General features: G+C 35.1%; 1 protein-coding gene across 2 annotated transcripts; it reads right to left on the bottom strand.

Moving 5' to 3' along the window:
• Positions 1–17,869: 17,869 nt before the first annotated feature.
• On the bottom strand, positions 17,870–22,845 carry LOC120626526 (max-like protein X). Of its 2 annotated transcripts, none has more exons than XM_039894065.1 (5): positions 22,662–22,845; positions 22,502–22,575; positions 21,550–21,660; positions 19,977–20,174; positions 17,870–19,139 (listed from the first exon to the last, which is right to left on the bottom strand). In XM_039894065.1, the coding sequence occupies exons 1-5, from the start codon at positions 22,735–22,737 to the stop codon at positions 18,972–18,974; spliced, it is 627 nt and encodes a 208-aa protein (XP_039749999.1). In that variant the 5' UTR covers positions 22,738–22,845; the 3' UTR covers positions 17,870–18,971. The 2 variants fall into 2 exon arrangements, with proteins under 2 accessions (XP_039749999.1, XP_039749998.1); XM_039894064.1 differs by having other exon boundaries at positions 17,872–19,139; positions 22,502–22,578; positions 22,662–22,843.
• Positions 22,846–23,644: the final 799 nt, after the last annotated feature.

Raw genomic sequence — 23,644 nt, 5'->3', positions numbered from 1 at the left:
GATTTCCCGACAATAATACTTTGGGAAAAACACTTTTCAAATAGTGGCAATAGTTTATTCTTACCGCCTTTTTCTACGACCATATTCAAGTTATGATTCCTTTATAGATATTTGCCCTATTAAACTTTTCTATTAGATACCAACCTTAGTATAACGTATTGTTCGCATTCCAGTGCCTACTATCTATTGCAGTATTTAATTTACTGCCGTTGGGATGCCGAAATGAAAAGCTATTCCGCCGGTAGTGTTGCCCAAATGCAAGAACAAGACGAGACTTAGCCAGTCTTGGTCTTGGTCTTGCGCCAATACACCTGGTCTTGGTCTTGGTCTTGGTCTTGCGCTCCCAGTCTTGGTCTTGGTCTTGGTCTTGCAGCAAGAGTCTTGCAAGTCTTGCAATTACCTATTAGTCTATTACTATTTATTAAAGTTTACTTTAAATCTTAGAAAAACGTATTAGAATTGGAACATTGTGAGCTTGAATTAACATAGCCATAGTAAAGATCAAGCAGATTAATAAATAACTGAAGATTTGATAAGAAATTCGAAAAATCAACTGACCTATATGTCGTTTTCCATGGAAGTAACTGTTTCTTAATAAACATTTATGATTTATAAGCTTACATTTGCTAAAACATGTAAAAAAACAAATTAATTACAATAACTTGACTGTATTTTAAAGAACAATACTTATCTGTCTAGAAAGAGATTGAACCCTCAACTTATAAGAAATTTAATAAAAGAGTTTTACGATTTATCATTTATTTGAATAAAAAATAAAATACAACACAAATCAACAGCTTTATCATTAGGTTATGATACTTTATATCAATTCTTTTGACCAAGAATTAATACAAAGTAACCATCTGGCTGACTCATCACTTAACCTATTTCTATGTTTTCTAATTACTAATGATGCTTTAGAAAATAACCTCTCAGCAGGTACTGAAGTTGCAGGTATTGAGAGAAAATCACGGGCCATTTTCGATAAAATCGGATACTCTGTCTCATGCGTCCTCCACCAATCTAAAATCACCAATCTGAAACTTATTTATTCTTTGGAACACCTGTAGGTACTCTTAAAATTCGAAATTATTTTGCATGAATAGTGTCAAATGTTATGATTTCGGCGCGGCGGCAACGATTGTTTTAGATTTCAAAAGAAGCCGCCGGCGCGTGTATCATAACCATGTACTTCCGAAAAGCGGCAAATTTCTTTGAGAAGTAAGTACAAAACCTTTGATGCCGCATTATCAAAGTGCCGATGGTTAAAACATAACTATGCATGCACTCAGTTTGATTTTAATAGATATTTTTTTATTGGCTATGTTTATGGTATTAGTCGTAATGCGCATAGGTCCAGTTTTTCATATTCTTTGATATAGTTTTTTGCGTCTCATAGAATTCCTAAGCGTACCTACCTACCTATACACCGAACTGTTACACCTAACTACTCCGTGAAATAGCGCTAAGTCCTAGCTGCAAGACGCAAGAGTCTTGCAGGCTATGTCTTGTTCTTGCTCAAGTCTTGCACGGTCAGTCTTGGTCTTGGTCTTGCAAAAACGCAAGAACAAGACCAAGACTGCAAGACCAAGACTGAATTTGGGCAACACTAATTCCGCGACAACTATTATACAGAAGGCGACTCTATTATCGGCCTACGTAGAGTATTGGTACATGTATCTACAGAACACCGAGGCGGTGGCTCAGTAACACTACGGAACTGACTGAGCGCGCACGTTACCCCCCTGGCAGCAAAAATTTTACTTGTTTATATTGGTTTTTTCAAAACTAATATAATACTTTGGTCTTGATAAGTTTGATCTGTTATCCAGATTCTATATTAATCTCGGTTCTCTGAGAAAATATGACTGACCTAAATGACTTTAGTTTTCCCTTAAGTTTGCCGTTGGCGGAAAGTTTTATTCTTCGTACTTAGAGAACGTAAAATTAATTTTGCTGGCCAAAATAGATTAAGTGAAGTTTTATACTGGATTTATCCATAGCTGTACTAAGAAAATTATGAGGTAAGATGAGCATAATTAAATTTTTTAGCAATTTTACTATTATATTACAACTTTACTACGCTTCTACGCCCGCCAATCCCTATCGGAGCAACATGGTAGATTGAAGTCTATTTTATCATCTAATTGTCTTATTATATAAACAATATTTTCTGTTCTGTCTTATTATATAATTAGATGTTACTGACTTAAGCATAGTAGTACCTAATAGGCATATATCACTAAAATTTTTAAACCTACCTTGTCTCGCCCGTATATTAGGTCGTTTATGTTTACCAGTGAGCCCTCTTGTGTATGTTTGATGATCATAAACTTTATTATTGTTCTACATTTAAAATTTTACAATATAGAGAAACAGAAAAATCATATCCTCACAAAAGTCAAAATTCAAAACTTAGGGGCCAAGGATTCATGTAGCCTTAGTAGTTATTTTTGATGCATAGGTAGGTATTTTTCAATTGTTGTTAAGTAATAATTAATAACATAGAAAAACTAAAAAAACAGGTGGGTTCAAAACATGCCAGTGTTAGAAGCTCTCAACAAACTTAGCCTTAGTTCTTTTTTTCATTATTATCTCCATCTCCGATTTGTCCCTTTATCTGTTACTAACGGTCCCTCGCGACTTCGTCCGCGTATAAGTCAATCTTAGAAGATAGTCGTATGTTATCGCGGACTGTTTTTTAGAACTTTTGAAGAGGAACAATTCCCTCATCTTCTTCTTCTTCTGCTTGCGGCTTAGGTTCGCCTGGTCCCTGGTGTCACGTCGACCGGCTACGATCTATTGTGACACCACTGTCTAGATCTTCCAGCAAGCAATTCCCTCATACTTAAAATATACTTTCGTCGTTTTGGTGTAACGTTTATCGTTTACGCATCGCACGCATCGAAAACTCTCGAAAAGTATATTTTTTGCAAAATTTCTCTTTGATCATCGTATCATGCTCGTGAAAGATATTGTTCGTAGGGTATGTAATCGCATGCCTATTTGCCTATATAACCAGCAGGGCTATCACAGGCAGGAGACACAAATTATATCCCCCGATTATATCCCCGTGTAAGGGAAATAATTAGTGTCCACCTGCACGGGAACACGGAATAGGAGAAGTTTACCCCTACTTTACATTATTTCCGATTGTGCGTAAGTGTTCGGAGAGTTGACAAAGCTGCGGGAGAAGATAATTTTTTATTCTTTCCCCGGTGATATAATTGTCTCCTGCCCATGCTAGCTGTGCAGGTTTTAAACGAGTGAATGAATTTATTATAATTGAGTGAATAATGTTTATTTTTGTTATTCAAAACTTCACTATATACCATATTAGATGTAAAGTTACTATTTGGTACCAACCAATTATATTGTACATTTAGCGAACATAAAATAATTCTAAATAGATTGACTTGTTAAACTCGTAAAAAAAACCGTCTAAATGAATTAATATCACTCAAAAGATTACGACATGATCGTGGTTCCACACCTATCTCTTATTATCTCTTTACCCATTTGTCCAAATTAAATGCAGTAAAAGGGAAAAGTCATTTGCTTAAATACTCGAGACGATAAGTTTACTTATTTTGATAACAATTCATAATCTATACTTATAATAAATCCGTAACTGGAAGATCTCTGTATATTTATGTTGACCGGGGAATGCTTTATAATCGATACTGAATCCAAAACAGATTTTTATTGAATTTTTGTCTGTCTGTCCGTCTGCTGTCTGTCCAACAAAAAACAGTTAGTGTCCTCCGGGAAATGGGATATAAATTTTCATCAATTTTGCTTCATACCTCCGTTAAATTTGAATTGATTTTAATAATTATTTATTTGTTTGAAAGTGTGTATTATTAAGCAATTATTGTCTAATTTTAATGATCTGATAAATATTGTCAGAGATAAAGGACATAACTTTTCACAGATAACAAAAGGCACATCGCAAGGGACAACGATCGAATGCATGCATACCATACTGGAAAAGCTCATAGGCTTCTTTTTATCCCGGAAAAGCAAACAGCTTCTACAGGATAGCATCGCATTTTTTCCGCATTTGTCTTTCAAAATCCGCGCAACGGAGTTTTAGATAGACGTGGTTTTTTTAGATAGGCATAGTTGAAATATTATCAAGCTTTTGAGTTTGTTTGGTTGAACGCGCTAATCTCCGAAAATGCTGTTTCGATTTAGATTTTTTTTTGATTGGTAGTATCAATTAAGGCTATATAACATCACGCTACTACCAATGGCTACCACGGTTACTGAGAAATGTTGCAAAAAATATCCTTTTTGAGTGATTCCGATGCGTGCGATGCGTGAACGGTAAACGTTACGCCAAACGACGGAAATATGTAGTAAGTATATCGGAATTTTTGGTATAAAGGTCAATAAAACAGTTTGCGACAACATACGACTACTTTTTAAAGTTGACTCATTCTCGGACGAAGTCGCACGGGTCCGCTAGTATATGATAATATGACATATAAACGTGAACTGAAGATTTAACACACGGGGTATTAAATGTATTTCGAAGGACATGCTACGAAATACATTTGATACCCCGCGTGGTATTCTATTGACTCGTGGAGCAATTTTGGAGGATCTTGATTATGCTGATGATATTTGTCTTCTTTCTTCTAACCGAAGCGATGCTTCCGCAAAATTACACTGCTTGAAGGAAGAAGCTGCAAAGATCGGTCTTAGAATCAACAGGGGTAAGACCGTGCACACATGAGCATAGCCTCTGAGGAAAGGGATCCCGTGTTACTGGACGGGGACACTCTTGAATCCGTTGATCGTTTCTGTTATTAAGGTAGTGTAGTTAGAGGAAGATAATGAAAACATCCGGTGTCCAACAAGAAGCATTTTAACGGCAGCCTGGGGGGGGGAAACACGATTAAATTTGCAGCTCGGGATAGGTCTGGAAGAAAAAAAGTAGTCTCGGCCCTATGAAGTCACCAGGTGAATCACCACCAGGTGTTGACTGAAAGAAGAAGAAGAAGAAAATTTTATTTATTTTTTTTATATATAAAACTATTTTTTTTATCCAGATACATCTGATCCCCGTCAATCTATCTCACAAACTCACAAACATTACCTCTATATTTTAATATTCGTATAGAAAACTAAATAGGTACGTAGTTAGAACAATAATTAATTCCAAAGACTTTCCATCATTTATGCAATATGAAGTAGGATATATAATAAATACAGTTTTATTTCTTCAAATATGTAACATATTTATTAATACTAAGGAATGACTACTTTTGATAGTTATCCTCGTAGTCTAGGAGCAGATAACATTTTTTGTTCATCTATTTTATAATTTTTCTGTTTTTCTTACCTATTCGGTGGACCATCGGAGACATTATTTTGTTTCCTTATAGTCCTGGAGTAAGTCTCACATTTTTTTATCTATTTGCTTGTAATTATAATAAAAAAAATAATCGTACTAAAAGACCAACTTTCATTCGGTAGTTTAATGTAAAAAAAAGTCTTTGAAGATTGTCTTTTTTTTCTATGAAGAATAAGCTTCATAAAAAAAAGATAGCACTGTTCAATAAGTTTATTATCATAAAAAGGATCAACACGCTAATTAATGTTCATCTTCTTTTGATTTATGGCTTTTTGTAGTACCAAAACAGAACACTGTTCGTTGCCAGCGTCAAGTATTAGTGTTTATATTGTCATGTCAAAAGTTATAAAGTAAAGTAAGTGACTGAAGTAGTAAAGTTATAAATTATAGTGAATCATTTTTTGTGGTATTTGGTGTTTTCGAGTGAATGACGTACCACGTAATTGGGCGAATTTCATGTAGGCTGTTCGGATTTAAATCAATTACGTGTTGCGGCTCATCGGAAACAAATTTCATTTAAAACCGAACAACCATTTATACCTACGTATGCATATGTCCCGAAGGGGATGTGTACTTCTATCCTACGATTTTCTTTATTCAGCGGGATTTAAATAGTTTCCCGGAACTGTTTAATTTCCTCTAAATAAAGGAAATCCCACGCGGGTAGCTTGTGAAAAGTAACAAACAACATTTACAAATTCGTCATTAAACTCTGCTTAGTAGGTTATTAAGCTTGGTAGGTGCTATTTATGTACGCAGCCAATTGGAAATTACTTTTGCAATTTTATTTGTGTTCATGGATTTTAAAGAAAATGTCTACGTCGACATCATGAGATAGAAAATTGGAAAATACTGATGAAATCAGTGATAAATGTTACATGCAATAGTAAATTATACAACGAGTTTGTTAGATTTGGTTTTACGGTCGAGAAGGTAGTAGGAGTGAGCTGTAAGACAAGGAAATAACTGACCATTTTTGCTGTTTTTCACTGTATGAAAGTTACGTAGGTCTAGCCTAGATTTTGGTGGAAACAAGCTATTTACTCGCGATTCGTGCTCGCTCGAAATCTATTGTTTCACTGCTTTCCAACTTAAACTTGTCATATTAAATGAATAATAATCAAAAATATTAGCAACGAACAAAAATATTAACAAAATATTAATGCGCGAGGGTTTTGAGATATTGCCGACATACAGCTTAAATAAAAAATACAATAAAGGGAATATTTTTGTATTTAAAATATGTTCAAACATATGTATTACCCGGTTAAAACAAACGGTGAGGTACAAACTTAACTAAATCATAACTAAAACACAAGTTTGGTAATGTAAAATAAAATATGCCATCTTTGATTACGAGCCCTGTACAAATTTAATAACGTTACGAGCAAGGGTTTCGAAAAATATATTTGTTTCTCAATTCATTAATTTTATTTTTACATTAGACTTATTTATTTTCATGGTCGTAGATAAACATTGTATCTTGTATGCCGTCAGGAAAATTAGACAGATTACTGACGTAGAAACAAGACTTGTTTACTTTTAGTACTTTCATAGTGTGATGTTTACGGTATCTTATTATGAGGCAAAGCTGCTGATATTGAAACTATATTCATATTGCAGAAAAGAGCTGTAGGTACGGTCAATATATAAACTTAAATCACGTGAATCCCTCCATGACAAATTTAAAGAAATAGGTATACTTACGGTAGCCTCACAATATATTTATAACAATATAGTATTTACAACATATTAGTCTTTATAAACAAAAAGTGGATATAAACAGTTGACTTACAAGAAATGGTCATAAAATAGTGACATCTGCATATCGTCTGCGAAAGGTGCAGAAGTCATTTGTGGGATTGAGTATACGCTTTTATAATAGGATTCCTAAGGTAATTTTGGACCTTACAATATTTAAGTTTAAAGAATGTGTTAAAACACATTTATTACGGCGAGGTTATTATAAAATTTATGCATTTCTTAATGACAAGGTTGCTTGGAACCATCCGGCTCCGCTTTGATCTCTCACAAGATAGAAAAATGAATTTTAAAATGAAAAAGGTAAATTGTTAATATTAGAAAAGAGCAACTGCTGAGTTTCTTGCCGGCTTCTTCTCGGTAGAATCTGCCTTCCGAATCGGTGGTAGAGTCACTACACACAGACAGACTTGACGTTTCAAAAGTGCTTATTTTATTGGCCTACGGCCTACTTGAAATAAATGAATTTTGAACAATTTTTTTTTGAAGGCAAGTTTACGTTATGAGGCTTTTTATTTCTCGTGATGTCCTATTTTGACACTCATGTTTACAATAATAGCACTCTATTTAAAATGGCCCTCATTACTGTTAAGTAATGAGGGCCATTTTAAATAATATAATAGTCTGTTAAGACTAGACATTACAAACCATCTATAAAAGCTGATTCTACCTACTACATACCCAGCTTTTGCTACGCCGTAATCAAGTTAAAATTATATTGCTTTTGCAAGCAACGATGCTGCAACACAATGACACAATAGCTCTATGTGAATGCAATTATCGTGCACTCAGGAATGATGCCCATCTGCGTATCGTAGAAATGCAAACGGTATGAATTACCGTTTCATTCGATAACGAATCAAAAGATTTTATTAGATTTCCTATTGAGACCAGTATCAGCCCGGAGTTTCGAATTTGTCACGTTCAACCCCGTACCTCAACAAAAATGCCTTTTTAATATCACTAACATTTTAGTAGTAGTAGAGCTTCTTTGACAGAGCTCGTCGTATTAGGGGAAATCCGCCATGCTCGCACGCATGTGTTCAGGCCTGGAAGGCACATTAAGTTTAACAACTTGCCTATGCTAACGCCTCGGGTTAATAGACATTTGGCGGTAGTAACTTTTTAGGACGTGTTTCTTGTGATGGTTTTCCACTTACCACAAGGTGGGCCATCAGCGTCGATAAATTATTCTGTACTGTAAAAAACAGACAATATTCGTAAAAGTTCCACCTACTCGCGTTGGAGCAGCGTGCTGGGTCAATGTTCTAACTCCCTCTACACCTACTATGAAAGAGGATAACTGTGGCAGTGTAACATTAAGAAGTCGACACATTATGATGATGTTTTTGAATATGTTTGTATGTATTGAAACGAATTTGATTTTTTTTATGTTTAGATAATTATAACAATAACAATCGTCATTGTTTATTTTCTTTATCAAAATTGTACATATTATGAGTTGACGAACTGGCTATCAGTTAAAGTTAACCAAAACTATGATGGTGCGATGATAACATACTCGTTGTGGTTACAGCTTTCCTTAGGGACAGACCGAGATCAATCCTCGGCACGTATCATTAACTTTTCGGAGTTATGTGAAGTTTAAACTGTGTGAAGGAGAATAACGTGAGGAAACCTGCATACGCACTTAAATAACGTTTTACGTAACTGCAACGACCCAAACCATTCTCATTCAGAGATAAGACACGTGTCGTGTGCCGGTAATGGGACGATAATGACGAACTGTCTAGTATGACCCCCTTATTGGAAGTAGGTGGAAAAGAAATTTAGTTAGTTACGCTGTCGTAGAGACACTAGAGAATTGTATCATTATTATTCATTAATTATATTCTAGTATTCCCATACTAGGTAGATAATATCGGTATAACCGGTGATATCCCAGTGGGTAGGAGTTCGACTTCACTTTCGCGGAGCCAAGTTCGAATCCCAACACGCACCGCTAAAATTTCTAAGTTATGTGCGTTTTATGCAATTAAAATATCTATTGCTTCAACGGAGAAGGAAAACATTGTGAGGAAACCTACATGCCTCCATAATGTTCTAACAGGTGTGTGTTCAACAATCCGCACTGAGTCAACCCTTTCTCGTTGTTGGAGGAGACCCGTATTCTGTATCTTATTATCATATCTACCAGCTCACAGTAATGGGTTGATATGATGATAATTATGGCGACGGGTAGATAATAGGTATTGAGATCAGTAGGTACACACTTCACAACGAGACTGTATAGAAACAGAGCATCTCTCGTAAACGCCACTCTACACAAGCACTAAGAACCGAAAGCTTCATGTTGCACAGATAGGTACTGAGAGAACAAGCGATGCAACTATTCTCTATGAAGCCTCTTCAAGCAGCTTTTGAGAGCCTATTCGCGTAGCTTCATGTCACAGTGTGAGCTGACCCTTAGATTCCGTTGCCGACTTCGCCCGCGTGGAATTTCCGTTTTGCCGGCAATGAAAGATATTTACTCGGTATAAAGTTATTAAAATATCATATATGTTATCCAGGCCAAGCAATGTGAGCCTCTGAAAGCCGTTTACTTAAGCCGTTATTGTGTGGTTAAATAGGAATCCGGTTTAATTATAAATGGCTTAATGTAATTTTGATATGGTTGCAATGAACTAGTCTCGTCTTAAAATAATACCTAATAAAAACACAGAAAAAGAAAATCCCGAACATCATGTTACAATGTTATATAGCTACTTTTGCATTAATAACATTACTAGGGACATTGCAGCATACACACGCAGGTGAAGTCGCGCATATTATATCTAAACCTATATTTTGCATTCTAACGCACTATAGTAAGTATTGCTAGTGAACAAGGACGTTAGTAAGCAACCTAGGTACTTACACCTATAGATTATATATTTATTTATTTATTTATTTATTATTTATGTACCATAAATTGTGATTGTGAACATAAGATACATGAAGTGTACAAAGGAAAGCTTATCTCTATAAGAGATCTCTTCCAGCTACCCCAGGATGTGAGTAAGATGATTTAATTGTGGTATAGGTCAAATAAAGGTACAATATATTTCATAACTACTAAGAATATTTAATATATCTAAATAATAACAAAATTCTACATACTAATACAATAACATTCGAATATACTATATATTATATACTGGTATATAATCGCTAAAATACTTTAAATGTTGACTGTGGAGATAATTACCTCGCAACGCAGCGGAAACTAATATCAATCAATTGACTTAGAAAAGTATGTAGTTGTGTAGCTAAAAAAATAATAAGCTTAAGGCTTAATATTCCTACGAAGGTCTGCATATATACCTTCCGATTTGATAATGTGATAAGCGATGCACGCGTATAAGACGGTAGCGCCACGTCACGTCACACTGACCTCTATTATACAACATAGTATAGATCGGTGCATTGTTTTATAAAAAATTGTTTGCGCAAACTGCAGCAACACAGGAGCCTGCGGGAAAGCAATTACAAACACTCTATTTCTGATTGATTCCTGTCCATGCTACAAAAAAATGACACAGAAGCTGATGGAAAATTCGAAAATATATAAAGTTTGCATGATTAAATTTTAGTCTATATAAGGGATTTTTTAAAATATAAAATCGTCTGCACTGGAAATAGTGCAATCTGTTCGTCAATAGCTACAATAAAAACAATGAAATTTCGTTAACTTGGATGCCAATTTTTTTTATTTTTTTATTTTAAAACTATACAATTTTTTATCTGGTGGAAGGCTTTGGCCGTTGCTAGTTACAACCCTACAGATAGAAACGTGACAAGCGATTTACCGTTCCGGTATGGTCAAGGCTAACTTGAAGTAAAATAATAAAAAACTACCTTATAGTAAAATGAAGTAGCTACGGTACAGATAAAAAAAAATCTACTGTCTATCTGTAAATGCAAAATAATTGCCTTATATCGTGAAGAATGAGATGTAAAAAGAATAGAAAATATTTCTGAAAAAGATTTTTTTTCTTCGCGCCACTTCATACATAATTTGTTGTTTATTGACTTTTCCCCTTCAGCAGGGCTAGCACAGGCAGGAGACAAAAGTTATATCCCCGATTATGTCCTCTGACAGGGGATATAATTAACGTATCTACCTGCTAAAGCACGGGAACATAGAATAGGAGAAGTTTACCCCCGTTTATTATTACACATAGTTCGACTTGTGCGCCAGTGATCTGAGAGTTGATAAAGCTGTGAAGGAAGATACATTTTTAGCTGTGCAGGCTTCAGGGCAGACAAAAATCATTGAAAGACAGCCTATTCAGTCTTAAAACAAATATTTATTACTTTTTAGGTTCCTATCTTAATTTAATGGGTAGTGTAAGCACTACCCAATATAAAATGAGTTTTATCTTAGGCGGGAAACGTGTCGTTCTATTTAAGGCTCTGGATGTAGTTGTAGCTGAAAAAATTTAGAAACAAAACCAATATTATTCATTTCTGGCGTAAACGGTAAACGTTACGCCACCAAAACGTCGGAAGTAAGTATTTACTCATACGTGGACGAAGTCGCAAGGGACCGCTAGTTTTAATATATATTATTATTATTTTTAATATATACTTTCGAACTAGATCAATGTTATCCCGATTTTTGTTCTGTTATTTTATGTTATTCTGTTTGAAAGTCCTGATTGCTGAATCCCAACAGATCCTAAACAAACATATTTTCATCGTTACGTTAGATCGTTATTATCATATTTATTTTTATTTTGACGACCTCCCTGGACCCACGGTGAGGCCTTGAATTTAAGTAAGAGGTCCCGGGTTCGAGTCCCGGCAGGCACAATTTGGAAATTTAAAATATCTGAATTTTCTCTGGTCTGGTCTGGTGGGTTGGCTTCGGCCGTGGTTAGTTACCGCCCTGGCAACAATGACGTGCGGCTAATCGACTTAGTGCTCCGGTGCGATGTCGCGTAGAAACTGATTATGGGCATGACTACCATACTCCCCTACAGGTTAGCCCGGTACCATCTTAGACTGCATCATCACTTACCGCCAGTTGAGATTGCAGTCAAGGGCTAACTAGTAGTCGAATAAAAAAAAGTCGTTTGGGTTGTAGCGTTTTGCCACTCTCTAGCTTATTGACCATATGATAGAGATTGCTGATTCGCTTGCGGTCAGAGTTAGTTTGGAATACATCTGTTTAAACTTCTCGGACCTGGCTGGATACTATTGCCTTATCTACGGCTACGTTTAGATAAGGACCGAATAGGTAAGCCTCATTTTTTCCATAAAAATTATGCTGAAGATTTCTATACGAGCAGAGAATATACCTTACTATACCTACCTTTTGCCAAGATAGAGGTATAGTCTTTCGCGAAATCATTATCCTCGGTGATTAAAGAAGCTTTTTTTCATTTTTCATTTCTGCCAAAAACAACATGACATATTATATAAGTCAGTTACAAATACAAAATAGAGTTTAGGTTTTATCGGTTTTATTAATTAACCAAATCGTAAACGTTTTGTTTGTATACTAAGTATCACAAATTAAGCAATTAAAAGAAGAACACAGATGAACCGGAATTTAAAAAGCGGCCAAAAATTTAGAGTGATGTGTACCCTTGAGGTAAAATCTGGATTATTGGGGACATCATAAGAAGTACCAAACATACGATGTTTCTTGTCGTTTTTCACGATGATTTAAAAACTATGTGGTAAAAAAAAAAATTAAAATGATTTAGTAATAAATAATTAACTCCTTTTGTAAGAGATCTTATTATATCTAATAACTACCAAAGGGGGAATATATACCAACACTGCGCTTTCCAATGCCATTTCATCCCTCCAACACCTCCAGACCCCAAGGTGCACGTATAACGTGCGTGCTATGAGCCAAGTCAGCATCGCAACTCGTATCCCGCAGAGCAACTCTGATCCTTCTTGTTTGGCCCATAAGAAGGCAATTCCCTGAGCCATAAGTCACCACTGGTCACAGTCACTGTGACTGTGACTTTAATTTTTTCATTTGTAATCGAATTTAAATATCAAAAAAATCAAAGTCAAACTTGACGGCATTGATTTTGACCCATAAGTAGACTAACTACTTACTACTTACTTTGCAACATTAAGGAAAACTAGACGGTTCATTTTGTATTTTATAATTGTTTCAGATGAAGATTCTCATACCGATATCAAGATGAATCGCAATTCAAAAAGCGTAGAAGCCAATGAAGAGTTACAAATATTGTTAGTAGTAACAGTAGTGATCGGCTTACTGCTAATGCTATCTCTGCTGATGTGCTACGCCTTCGTCCTGAAAAGACTGTTCTGTGATACACCGAGGGAGCAGGAAAGAAATAAGGCTTCCACAAGAAGAACTGAGAGTTATCCCATGGGTGACGTTACCTTGATATCCCAACCAACGGAAAGCGAATGTGTTTAATCATATCATACGAGTATGTGTATTTGTTGTTAAAATGTGTTTACCAATGACGACGAAATAGTATCTTTAGAGAAACTAGAATCAAATGGACAGGGGATGGTTGGCCCACCCTGAGTTCCCTGAGACTCTTGTCTAGGAAGGCTCTAAATCCCGAGGAATCATTTTCAATGAAAACTCATTTAAAGCCAACTTTATCGTTCATTAAATACTTAAGATGCAGATTGGAGTTGGAAACTTTGGCAAAACACAATAACTTAAAGGTAGAGTCATTCCGGGCAACTGTGCGTAGGTACTTTTGCATTAAATGGTATGAATTATAAGCGTAAAGGAATTAATACATATTCATTATTTTTAAAAAGCACCTATTTGTTTATAAATGTAAAGAGAAAATAAAAGAGATTATTAATATTTATTTTTGCAATAAACAATTAAAAAGGGAAAGCTTAATTGTGCTCACTTGCCCTGTACTGCGGGTAACCGTACCCCTGTCGGGGTAAAAGTAAATGCATCCCTTAGCTTGGCAAAATTTTAACTTATTTGAGTTAAAAACAATTAAAAATATATCTACTATCCTTTTCAAACACTACTTATTAATGTTCTTAGTGTGTATTTTACTTAGATTCAATTATAATGATCACTATAGGTATTGACTTGTTAAAGTAAGAAAAATCATTATATTTAGTTTAATCCAACAAAGTATTCTTTGCAAATATTTTTACTTTTTCTTCTCTTTTAGTCTTAGCAACTTTATTGCTTCTGTTAGAGGCCAGAAATCCAAACCCGCACTCACTTTCCCCACGGAGTCAAGCCACAAACATAACCTTAATATTATTTCTCACATTTATACAAAAATATGAAAAAAAACCCTGAGGTACCGTAACTTGCACGAGGTAGGATTTGTCAAAACAAAAAAAGTTAATTGCGAATAAAGATTCCACGTTACGCCGAGTGAAACTAGCCCAACACTCCGTTGTCCTTATTTGTCTCAAACCACAGATTAGACGCTAATCTGTGTATCAAATAAACCCCCAACGTACCGTACCGCGTTTCGAAAAGTAAGGCAGTGCGCACACTCACCCAACGCGCTCAGTTACCCCGAATGACTCTCCCTATGTGGAAATTAGAAACTAAATTGTTTCTTATACCATATGTAGGTAATGTAGGTAATGAGTATACATGCCGATACTTTTTATTGGCCTTTAGAGGTGTTTTTTTGTACAAAATATACACTAAAATGGCGGCAGGCTCGGGCCTCACTTTTACTATACCAAATTGTACTAAGTAGTAACATCAGTGGGATGTTTAGACTGATAACTACTATATCAATGTGTTAATAATAAATAATACAAACTTGATGTACCCACCCCTTTAATTTGTTATATAAATGTATTGTAACGTAAATAAAGACATTTAAAGCAGTCTATGTAGGTACCATTTGCCCGATCAAGCGAATCTGGTTGGCGATACGGATATGGTGATACCATATCCGTATCGCCAACGCATATCTTCATCGTATGTGGTCGGGGGGATACGCACTACGCAGTCGAGATACGCGGTCTCGACGTCTTGATTCCATGTCGAATATTTCGAGTTTTATCCGATTCTCCAAAGAGAACTGATATAAAACGGAACCATTTGATGATAAGATAAGGAGTAAATTCAAAATTGTCCACAAATCACAGTGAAATACCAATCTCAATATGGTACGAAGAATGACAATCTTAGGATACGGTAAGATGATCGGATCGTGCAAATGATACATATCTAGACCCGGCTACGTAAAATTGTAGTTATTTATTTTCTTAATGAAACAAATGGCATCCTGATAAATTACCTAAATAGGTACAACTTTGAATACTTAACTGGCGTTATTATTCAAAGTGATATCTACGCCCGCTGAGTGATTCTGAGCCAGGCAACACGCACTGTTCGAAGACTTTGATCTTTATCGTCATCGTCATTGTAATCAAATCAGAAATGACGCGATCCGTATAACAACTAGAGTTACCATATGTGGCTTAGCAAATCGCGAAGCTGAAGTGGCAATGGGCGGGGCACATAGCTCGGAGAACTATGAACTCGGACGTTGGGATCCCGAGGCTGTGCTGTAGTGGCGACCCCGCTCCGGTAAACTTTGGTCCCCAATGAATCGCTGGGAGCCGTGGGAAACAAGCGAGCCAGGATCGTGGATTTTATGGACTTTACAAAAGACCTATGTCCAGCAGTGAATGTCAATCGGTTGAATTAAATGAATAAAAACAAAAACAATGAAAATGTACGTTGCGTCATTGTGGTTAGTGGGTCAGCAGAATCAAGGCAGTAGGTACCTGCCAAGGAACACTGCAACGCTGATTTTCAGTAGGGCATGAATAGGTATGCACTTATCTCATAATTACAGCGTTTTGGGCGTTAGAAATTAGAAGAAAACAGTCTATGAAGACCGCCGATGGAGAAGCTTCCTTGACCAAGCCTTGTCAAACAAAGGCTGTAGATATAAACATATAGTGATCATGAAATTCAAAATTCATTTATTTCAAGTAGGCCTAATATAAGCACTTTTGAAACGTCAAGTCTGTCTGTGTGTAGTGACCATCGGTTCGGAAGGCAGATTCTTCCAAGAAGAAGCCGGCAAGAGAATCAGCAGTTGGTCTGTTCCAACATCAATTTACATTTTAACATTCATTTTTTATCTTGTGAGAGATGAAAGCGAAGCTGGATGCTTCCAAGCAACCTTGTCATTAAGAAATGCATCAATTGTATTGTATTGTAACCTTGCTGAAATAAATGTGTTTTAGCATATTCTTTAAACTTATGCATTGGTAAGTCCAAAATTACCTTACGAATCATATAATAATTTTTGCATTTAAAAGTAAATTATTGACAATAAACCAGTGCCAGTTAGTGACAATCAACACACATGTGACATATATGCATTTTAAATTTATAAAATTAAGATTTCCTCCTAGTCTAGGTAAAAATACTAATAAAAATTATAAAAGAATATAAAATAGTTTTTTACTAATAAACAAGGAATCTTAATAAATAAGTGACTCGTAAAGATAATAAATGATCACCAGATATTGTAAGCTTATTGACTTCATTTTGATGTGGTTAAAGCCTAATAAATGACTAGCTAAAAGTTTAGGAATTCGGCCTAATTTTCGGAGGGACTGTGTTCGACCTTTGGCACGCTCCTCTGACTTGTCGACTTTGTTCATCATCATCCAATCATTACCGGCCCACTATAGGGCAGGGGTCTTCTCCCATAATGAGTAGGGATTAAGGCAGTAGTCCACCTTGCTGGCTCAGTGCGGATTGGTGCACTTTTGAAACGTCAAGTCTGTCTGTGTGTAGTGACCATCGGTTCGGAAGGCAGATTCTTCCAAGAAGAAGCCGGCAAGAGAATCAGCAGTTGGTCTGTTCCAACATCAACAATTTACATTTTAACATTCATTTTTTATCTTGTGAGAGATGAAAGCGAAGCTGGATGCTTCCAAGTAACCTTGTCATTAAGAAATGCATCAATTGTATTGTATTGTAACCTTGCTGAAATAAATGTGTTTTAGCATATTCTTAAAACTTATGCATTGGTAAGTCCAAAATTACCTTACGAATCATATAATATTTTTTGCATTTAAAAGTAAATTATTGACAATAAACCAGTGCCAATTAGTGACAATCAACACACATGTGACATCAAGCACGGCTTAAATCGTCAGAATTATCTCTACCTCTATCAGTTTTAAAACTTAAGAGATGAATCGTCTGCAAACAGTACAATGTCTCAAGTTTTACTGACATGTTGTGGTAAATCATTTATATACACATGATTTATGAGAGTAAGTATAATAATTCATACGTAAAGAAAACCACGCCGTTTATTAATTCAACGTTTATTCATAGAAAGTATCCTTATCACAGAATAGGTAGCTAGTACATTCATTTAGGATGTTAATTAAACAGCTTTGCATAAAAATTTAAGGTAGGCATAACCACTACACGGTTAAAATTTGGCTGGTTGGAATGCACTTTGAATTACCCAAATGTTCACAATTTATAATTGTTTTTGAAACAATAAAAAGGAGGAAATTTTATTTTATGCAATCTACCTGCTTTATGCCTACCCTTGTCACAAACCCTGTATCGCTGAATATTATATGTCGAATGAAGTTGTACGATACTAATTATATATTTATCAATCTTATTACTTAAGATGTACAATCATAACTTGTAATGGTTAAGGCACGTCATTAATTATCTCATTCTATAAAAAATCTTTTTAATATACCTAACAAAAATGATTAACAATTATATATTATTATAAAACGATTATTTTAAAAATTATTACAAAGGATATGTAGTGCACAGTAAATTATTAAATAATTATTCTGCGAACATTGATATGGTGTTGATTCTATTTTACTTTTTATTTTCCTAAATAATTCTTATCCTATTGTCTAAATATATGCCATATAATTTATTATTTAGCATTTATCAAAAATATATATATTTTCACTACATTACACATTCATCAATTTTTTTGTTATACATTTTTGCCAGAAACAATGAATTATAGTTGGGTCTAATCTTGGAACTGAATCTTAACAAATTATCCCCAAACGATTGAGCATAAATTTTGCATACACGTTGGGTTCGGATATCTTTGCATTGTAGCCAAGTGACATCATTTTAAATCCAATATGTCGACGGAAAACCGGTGAGCTAATACTTTATTTACAAACAAAGCTTTTAACAGTAAGAGATATGTAAATTCTCTCCATACAAAGTTCTAGAAGTATTTGTTGATCCAATCAACAAATAAAACTTATAAATAATAGTATTTTTTATCTGTGGAGGTGTTTCTTTAAGAGTTAACTCTTAAAGGAACATGGTACAGAAGTGCGTGACGTCATCTGTGTATAAACATATTCAACAAATCAAACATGACAACAGCATTCCTTCCACGATTACCTTCTTTTTAACTTAATAAAACTGTAGAACATAATTTAAAAATAGTAGTATTAAAAACTAAATGATCCTCACAAGAGTAAATCTGAAAAGTTGCAGATACTCCTATTGCTATTATGACTTGCCAAGTTTAAGAATTTTTTCTTATTTCATGGAAGATTAACGAATATTTTATTTGGATTAATTTAAGCACTATTTTTAAATTAAACCCATACTTCAAAGTAGTCCGACTCCCTATTACATCAAGGTTATTTTGGGAACCAAGGACAATAGAAATAAAATATTACATAGATTATGCAGTTGGATCCACAGGGCATAACTAGTGTTTCTATTATATTTCAGCTTGCAAGTTTCAATAGTAACTCAATAAAAAAGACAAGCATGATGAATCTGTTTAACTACGGAATACTTTGAATTATCAAATGTGATGTATAAAAATTAATTCTATTTTTTTTTTAATTGTCACTAGGGCGTATAACTTTGTTCCCGCAACACACCGTGCACCAATGTCCTCAGCGATTGAGGTTTGCAGTATTCCTCGAGCCAATTAAAAACCCCGGCGGAAAACTCGGCAAAGTTGTTCGTTGGGACCGACTCGAACGAGTCGAAAAGTTTGTCCATTACACCCTGAAACTAATGGCAACAATTTAAACACTTACCAACATAATTTAATTGAATATAATATAGTATAATAAATGTTTCCTACTAGACGGCGCTAGATGGCGCTACAGTCGCTATAAGTCTGATATAAAAGTACTTCTACCCTCCATATATAAAAGGCATTTTCTAATTTCGGCATCGACGGTAGGACAGCCGTACATTAATTGGTTAAAGAGCTCAGAGAGTCGCAGGTTCAAATCCTGTCGGTTCCGAAAATTTATATGCATTTTAAATTTATAAAATTAAGATTTCCTCCTAGTCTAGGTAAAAATACTAATAAAAATTATAAAAGAATATAAAATAGTTTTTTACTAATAAACAAGGAATCTTAATAAATAAGTGACTCGTAAAGATAATAAATGATCACCAGATATTGTAAGCTTATTGACTTCATTTTGATGTGGTTAAAGCCTAATAAATGACTAGCTAAAAGTTTAGGAATTCGGCCTAATTTTCGGAGGGACTGTGTTCGACCTTTGGCACGCTCCTCTGACTTGTCGACTTTGTTCATCATCATCCAATCATTACCGGCCCACTATAGGGCAGGGGTCTTCTCCCATAATGAGTAGGGATTAAGGCAGTAGTCCACCTTGCTGGCTCAGTGCGGATTGGTGGACGTTAAATGTTTTCAAGAACTTGTGTTAACAAAGACAAGCTGAAAACATCGTTGGGAACGCTAAACCTAGGCATAGCCTAAATCGAATGCCTACTTTTGGTGATGTCAATAAAAAAAAATGTTTCACCAACTCCTTCGCCTTGTTCATCGTTAGTGAAAACGGGCATAGGTTGGGTAAGTATCTCTTAACCTACCACTCGAAACTTGTCTTGATCGGTGAGCCTCTGTTCACTGTGGCCGGGCACAGAATGCTGAGCTTTCACAATTTGCTCATAATTAGCCTGCATTATGCGCAGAGCGACGACATCTTTGCGCAGTGCGTTGCGCTCGTCCTCTTGACGTCTGCGCTGTTGCAATAGGTACTGAATGTAATCTATGGATTTTTGTAGAACCTGTAATAAACAACCAACAATGTTAATATGCTTATATTACAGATCTGAATAGTTTTGATGTATAAATAAATATACTACGACAATACACACATCGCCACCTAGCCCCAAAGTAATCATAGGTTGTGTTATGGGTACTTAAATTACTAAGGAATATTTTATGAATAATAGATACATAAATACTCCATGTTCATCACAACAACACTTTCCAGTTGTGGGAATCGAACCCACAGCCTTTGACTTAGAAAGCAGGGTCGCTGCCCACTGCGCCAGTCGGCCGTATGAACGTGAGATAAAGTGCGCCTGAAGTTGGCTAAACTCATCTTCCTTTTTCGCCATGTCAATGTGTTATACTATTTGAAATCAAATCAAATCATAATACAGTTGTATACCGCTCCTCCTCTTCCCTCGGGTGTCGTACGAGGCGACTAAGGGAATATAACGGAGAACAGGTAGTAGCGTCCCTGTGCTACTGCTACTACTACCATCAAAATTAAAAATATTAAAAATTCATTTATATCATTAGGCCTAGTTTATGAGCACTTTTGAAACATCATTCGTCAGACAGCCGACTGGCGCAGTGGGTTTCTGAGTCCTTGGCCGTGGGTTCGATTCCCACAACTGGAAAAATGTTCGTGTGATGAACATGAATGTTTTTGAGTGCCTGGGTGTTTATCTGTGTATTATAAGTATTTATGTATATCATTTATAAAAATATTCATCAGTCATCTTAGTATCCATAACACAAGCTAAGCTTACTTTGGGACTAGATGGCGATGTGTGTATTGTCGTAGTATAGTAGTATATCGTTCTGTTAATCTGCTTCTACTAGCCCAGTGTGTTGTCAAAAAGTCAAAAGTCGAATATTCCTATACAAAACCATACCTACTATAAAATTTACAATGCACATATGCTTAAGTTAACTCTTAAAAAAAAAAAGTTATCATTTCTGGTATGGAGATAAACTTTGCTCTTTAGTCTCATCCAGTTTGCAGCGATTAGGACACAGAGTTTCAATGTTATTGGATGAAATGTGCTGATTAGATGGCGTTTGTAAGAAAATGTACCCTCTGTCGCAAGTATGTAACATTACCTATGATTGATACAGATCCAACAAGGACTAAACCCAAACCATGAAATATAAGCATGTCTGCATGACGTCAGAAATCCGAAACCTTGAATTGAGGTTGACTCTGTCTAATAGAGATGCATTGTTGGTCGTTAAAAATTAAGCATTGAGAGGTAAGAACCGAATTGGTCAAAGCTCTTGGGCCTCGAGGAATGGATTTTGCATTGTTGGTTCAAAAACCATAGTTTTTTTAATTGTTAGTGTTTATTTAAAAATATATTTTTTATGAAGACTGAAAAATAAACTTACTGCAGCTTTGCTAGGCTTATATCCCGAAGCATCAGTTTGCTGACAAGTAGGCACAAGTTCTTGCAAGGAGTCATATCCCTTCTTTATAGCATCTCTTCTTTTTTGCTCAGCCTATAAAAAAATGTTGCGTTGAGTTTACTAATATGTTGAAACGCTGTTTGTTTATCTATGCTTTAGGAATCGAATTAGAATAGTAATTTTTAAAATAATTAGCATATACATTTAATATTAGAAAGCATATTTAAATATATTATATGAAAATTTATTAGAATCTATGCAGATTTAATGCCCTTCAAAAACATAGACTCATATATTTATTTATTTAAACTCTTTATTTGTGCACCACTACACAGAAAGTTCAAAATTGAAGGATGAACAGATAGGAACACAAATGCTTATAAACACACATTGCAATATTTTATTTAAAAATAAATTTAATATTAGAATGCATGTATAAATAAATTATATTAAAATTTATTAGAATCTATGCTGATTTAATGCCCTTCAAAAACATAGACTCATTTATTTATTTATTTAAACTCTTTATTTGTGCACCACTAAACAGAAAGTTCAAAGTTTCCAGTTAGGAAATAAAGGATGAATAGATAGGAACACAAATGCTTATAAACACACATTGCAATATTTTTTTTTAAAATACTCAGGAATTTTTTTTTAGCAAGTAGGTACTTTGGATCTTGATCTGATAGTAATTCGAACTCATATGTGGTATTCCTGGTTTGGGTTATATTATAGATTTTCTGCCAATAAATCTTCAACACTAGCCTGAAAGTATTAGGTTTTTTTATGACCTCATTTAAATTTACTTCCAACATAATATGCAAATAATCATTAAAGGTAACACACATTAAACCCACTAGGGTGGTCTAAGTTCTTTATCCTTTCCTAGACTACCAGTGAGGCGCTTAAAATGATAATCACATTAATTTAATACCTGAGTATGAGCTTCTCTCCTTCTTTCTTTAAAGCTAATTGCTGATGCTTTATTATCACCACTATCATCCTCGTCTTCTAAAACATAGAACAATGTTTTACAATATTTTCTCAATAGTTCAATTTACATTACACATTCCATAAAAAATAATACAACTAACCTGAGTTGTGGTTGGATGAAGATGGTGTCTGATGTATATTTTGAATGGACCCACTACTTCCACATTGAGAATACATAATCGATATGAAATTTACAAGCAATTTAAAATTAAATTCGTCCTGATTTCTTCCTTTGATTTTGGATTTTGACTTGACTTTTAAGATTTTCACAGATAAGTTAGAGATACTATTTGTTATGATTGCTATTTTCGGTGTTATCGTCTTTGGTAGTTATTATTGTCCAAGACTGCTGAACCCAGGGCCACTTGGGTTTAAAAAAACCAGGTTGTCTATTGCCTGTATCTATGGTTTCTGGATCCTTGGGATCTGCAGATTTCTCAGATACTAATGGCTTTTTTTGCTTTTAGAATTAGAGAGATTTGCTGCTTGCCAATAAGGAAATAAATAAAACGCGTGAGTGATAATATGCGGGCCCGTAGCAATTACAAGCTACTCTTGCTATGTAAATGAAAAAATGAAAAAATGGTTTGAATATTTTTGTGGCACCATAGACCACATCATTCCGACGGGGGGCCCTAAAATCTCTCACGAGTCACGCGTTTTATTAAATACAGACAGAGAGACAGACGGACGGAGGGACGGACGAACGGACGGACGGACGGACGAATGGACGACAGACAGACAGACATACAGACAGAAAGACTGAGAGACCGACAAAAGTTCTAAGTTAGATGATAACTTATACATATGCTCCAAATATTTACTGAGGATTTTTCACAAGGCATTAACTTATATCTTAGCAGCCCATATTCATGTTCACTTTTTATACTTACTTCTTTCAAGAGCTTTACCTTTTTGGCTGCTCGGTTTTCCTTGAATGACTGCTCAAAATGAGTTGCAAATAAATAAACTTGACCGAGAAATGCTGATACATATATATTCAAAATCACTAAATAAAAAGGGTGGTGTTTATCTGTATTTTATTGGTGGTTTATAATAAATTTACGTCTGCCAATGAGTGATA

This window comes from Pararge aegeria, chromosome 9 (assembly GCF_905163445.1).
Source record: "Pararge aegeria chromosome 9, ilParAegt1.1, whole genome shotgun sequence".
In the NCBI taxonomy this organism is placed as follows: domain Eukaryota; kingdom Metazoa; phylum Arthropoda; class Insecta; order Lepidoptera; family Nymphalidae; genus Pararge; species Pararge aegeria.
This window is presented reverse-complemented; position numbering and strand designations above follow the sequence as displayed.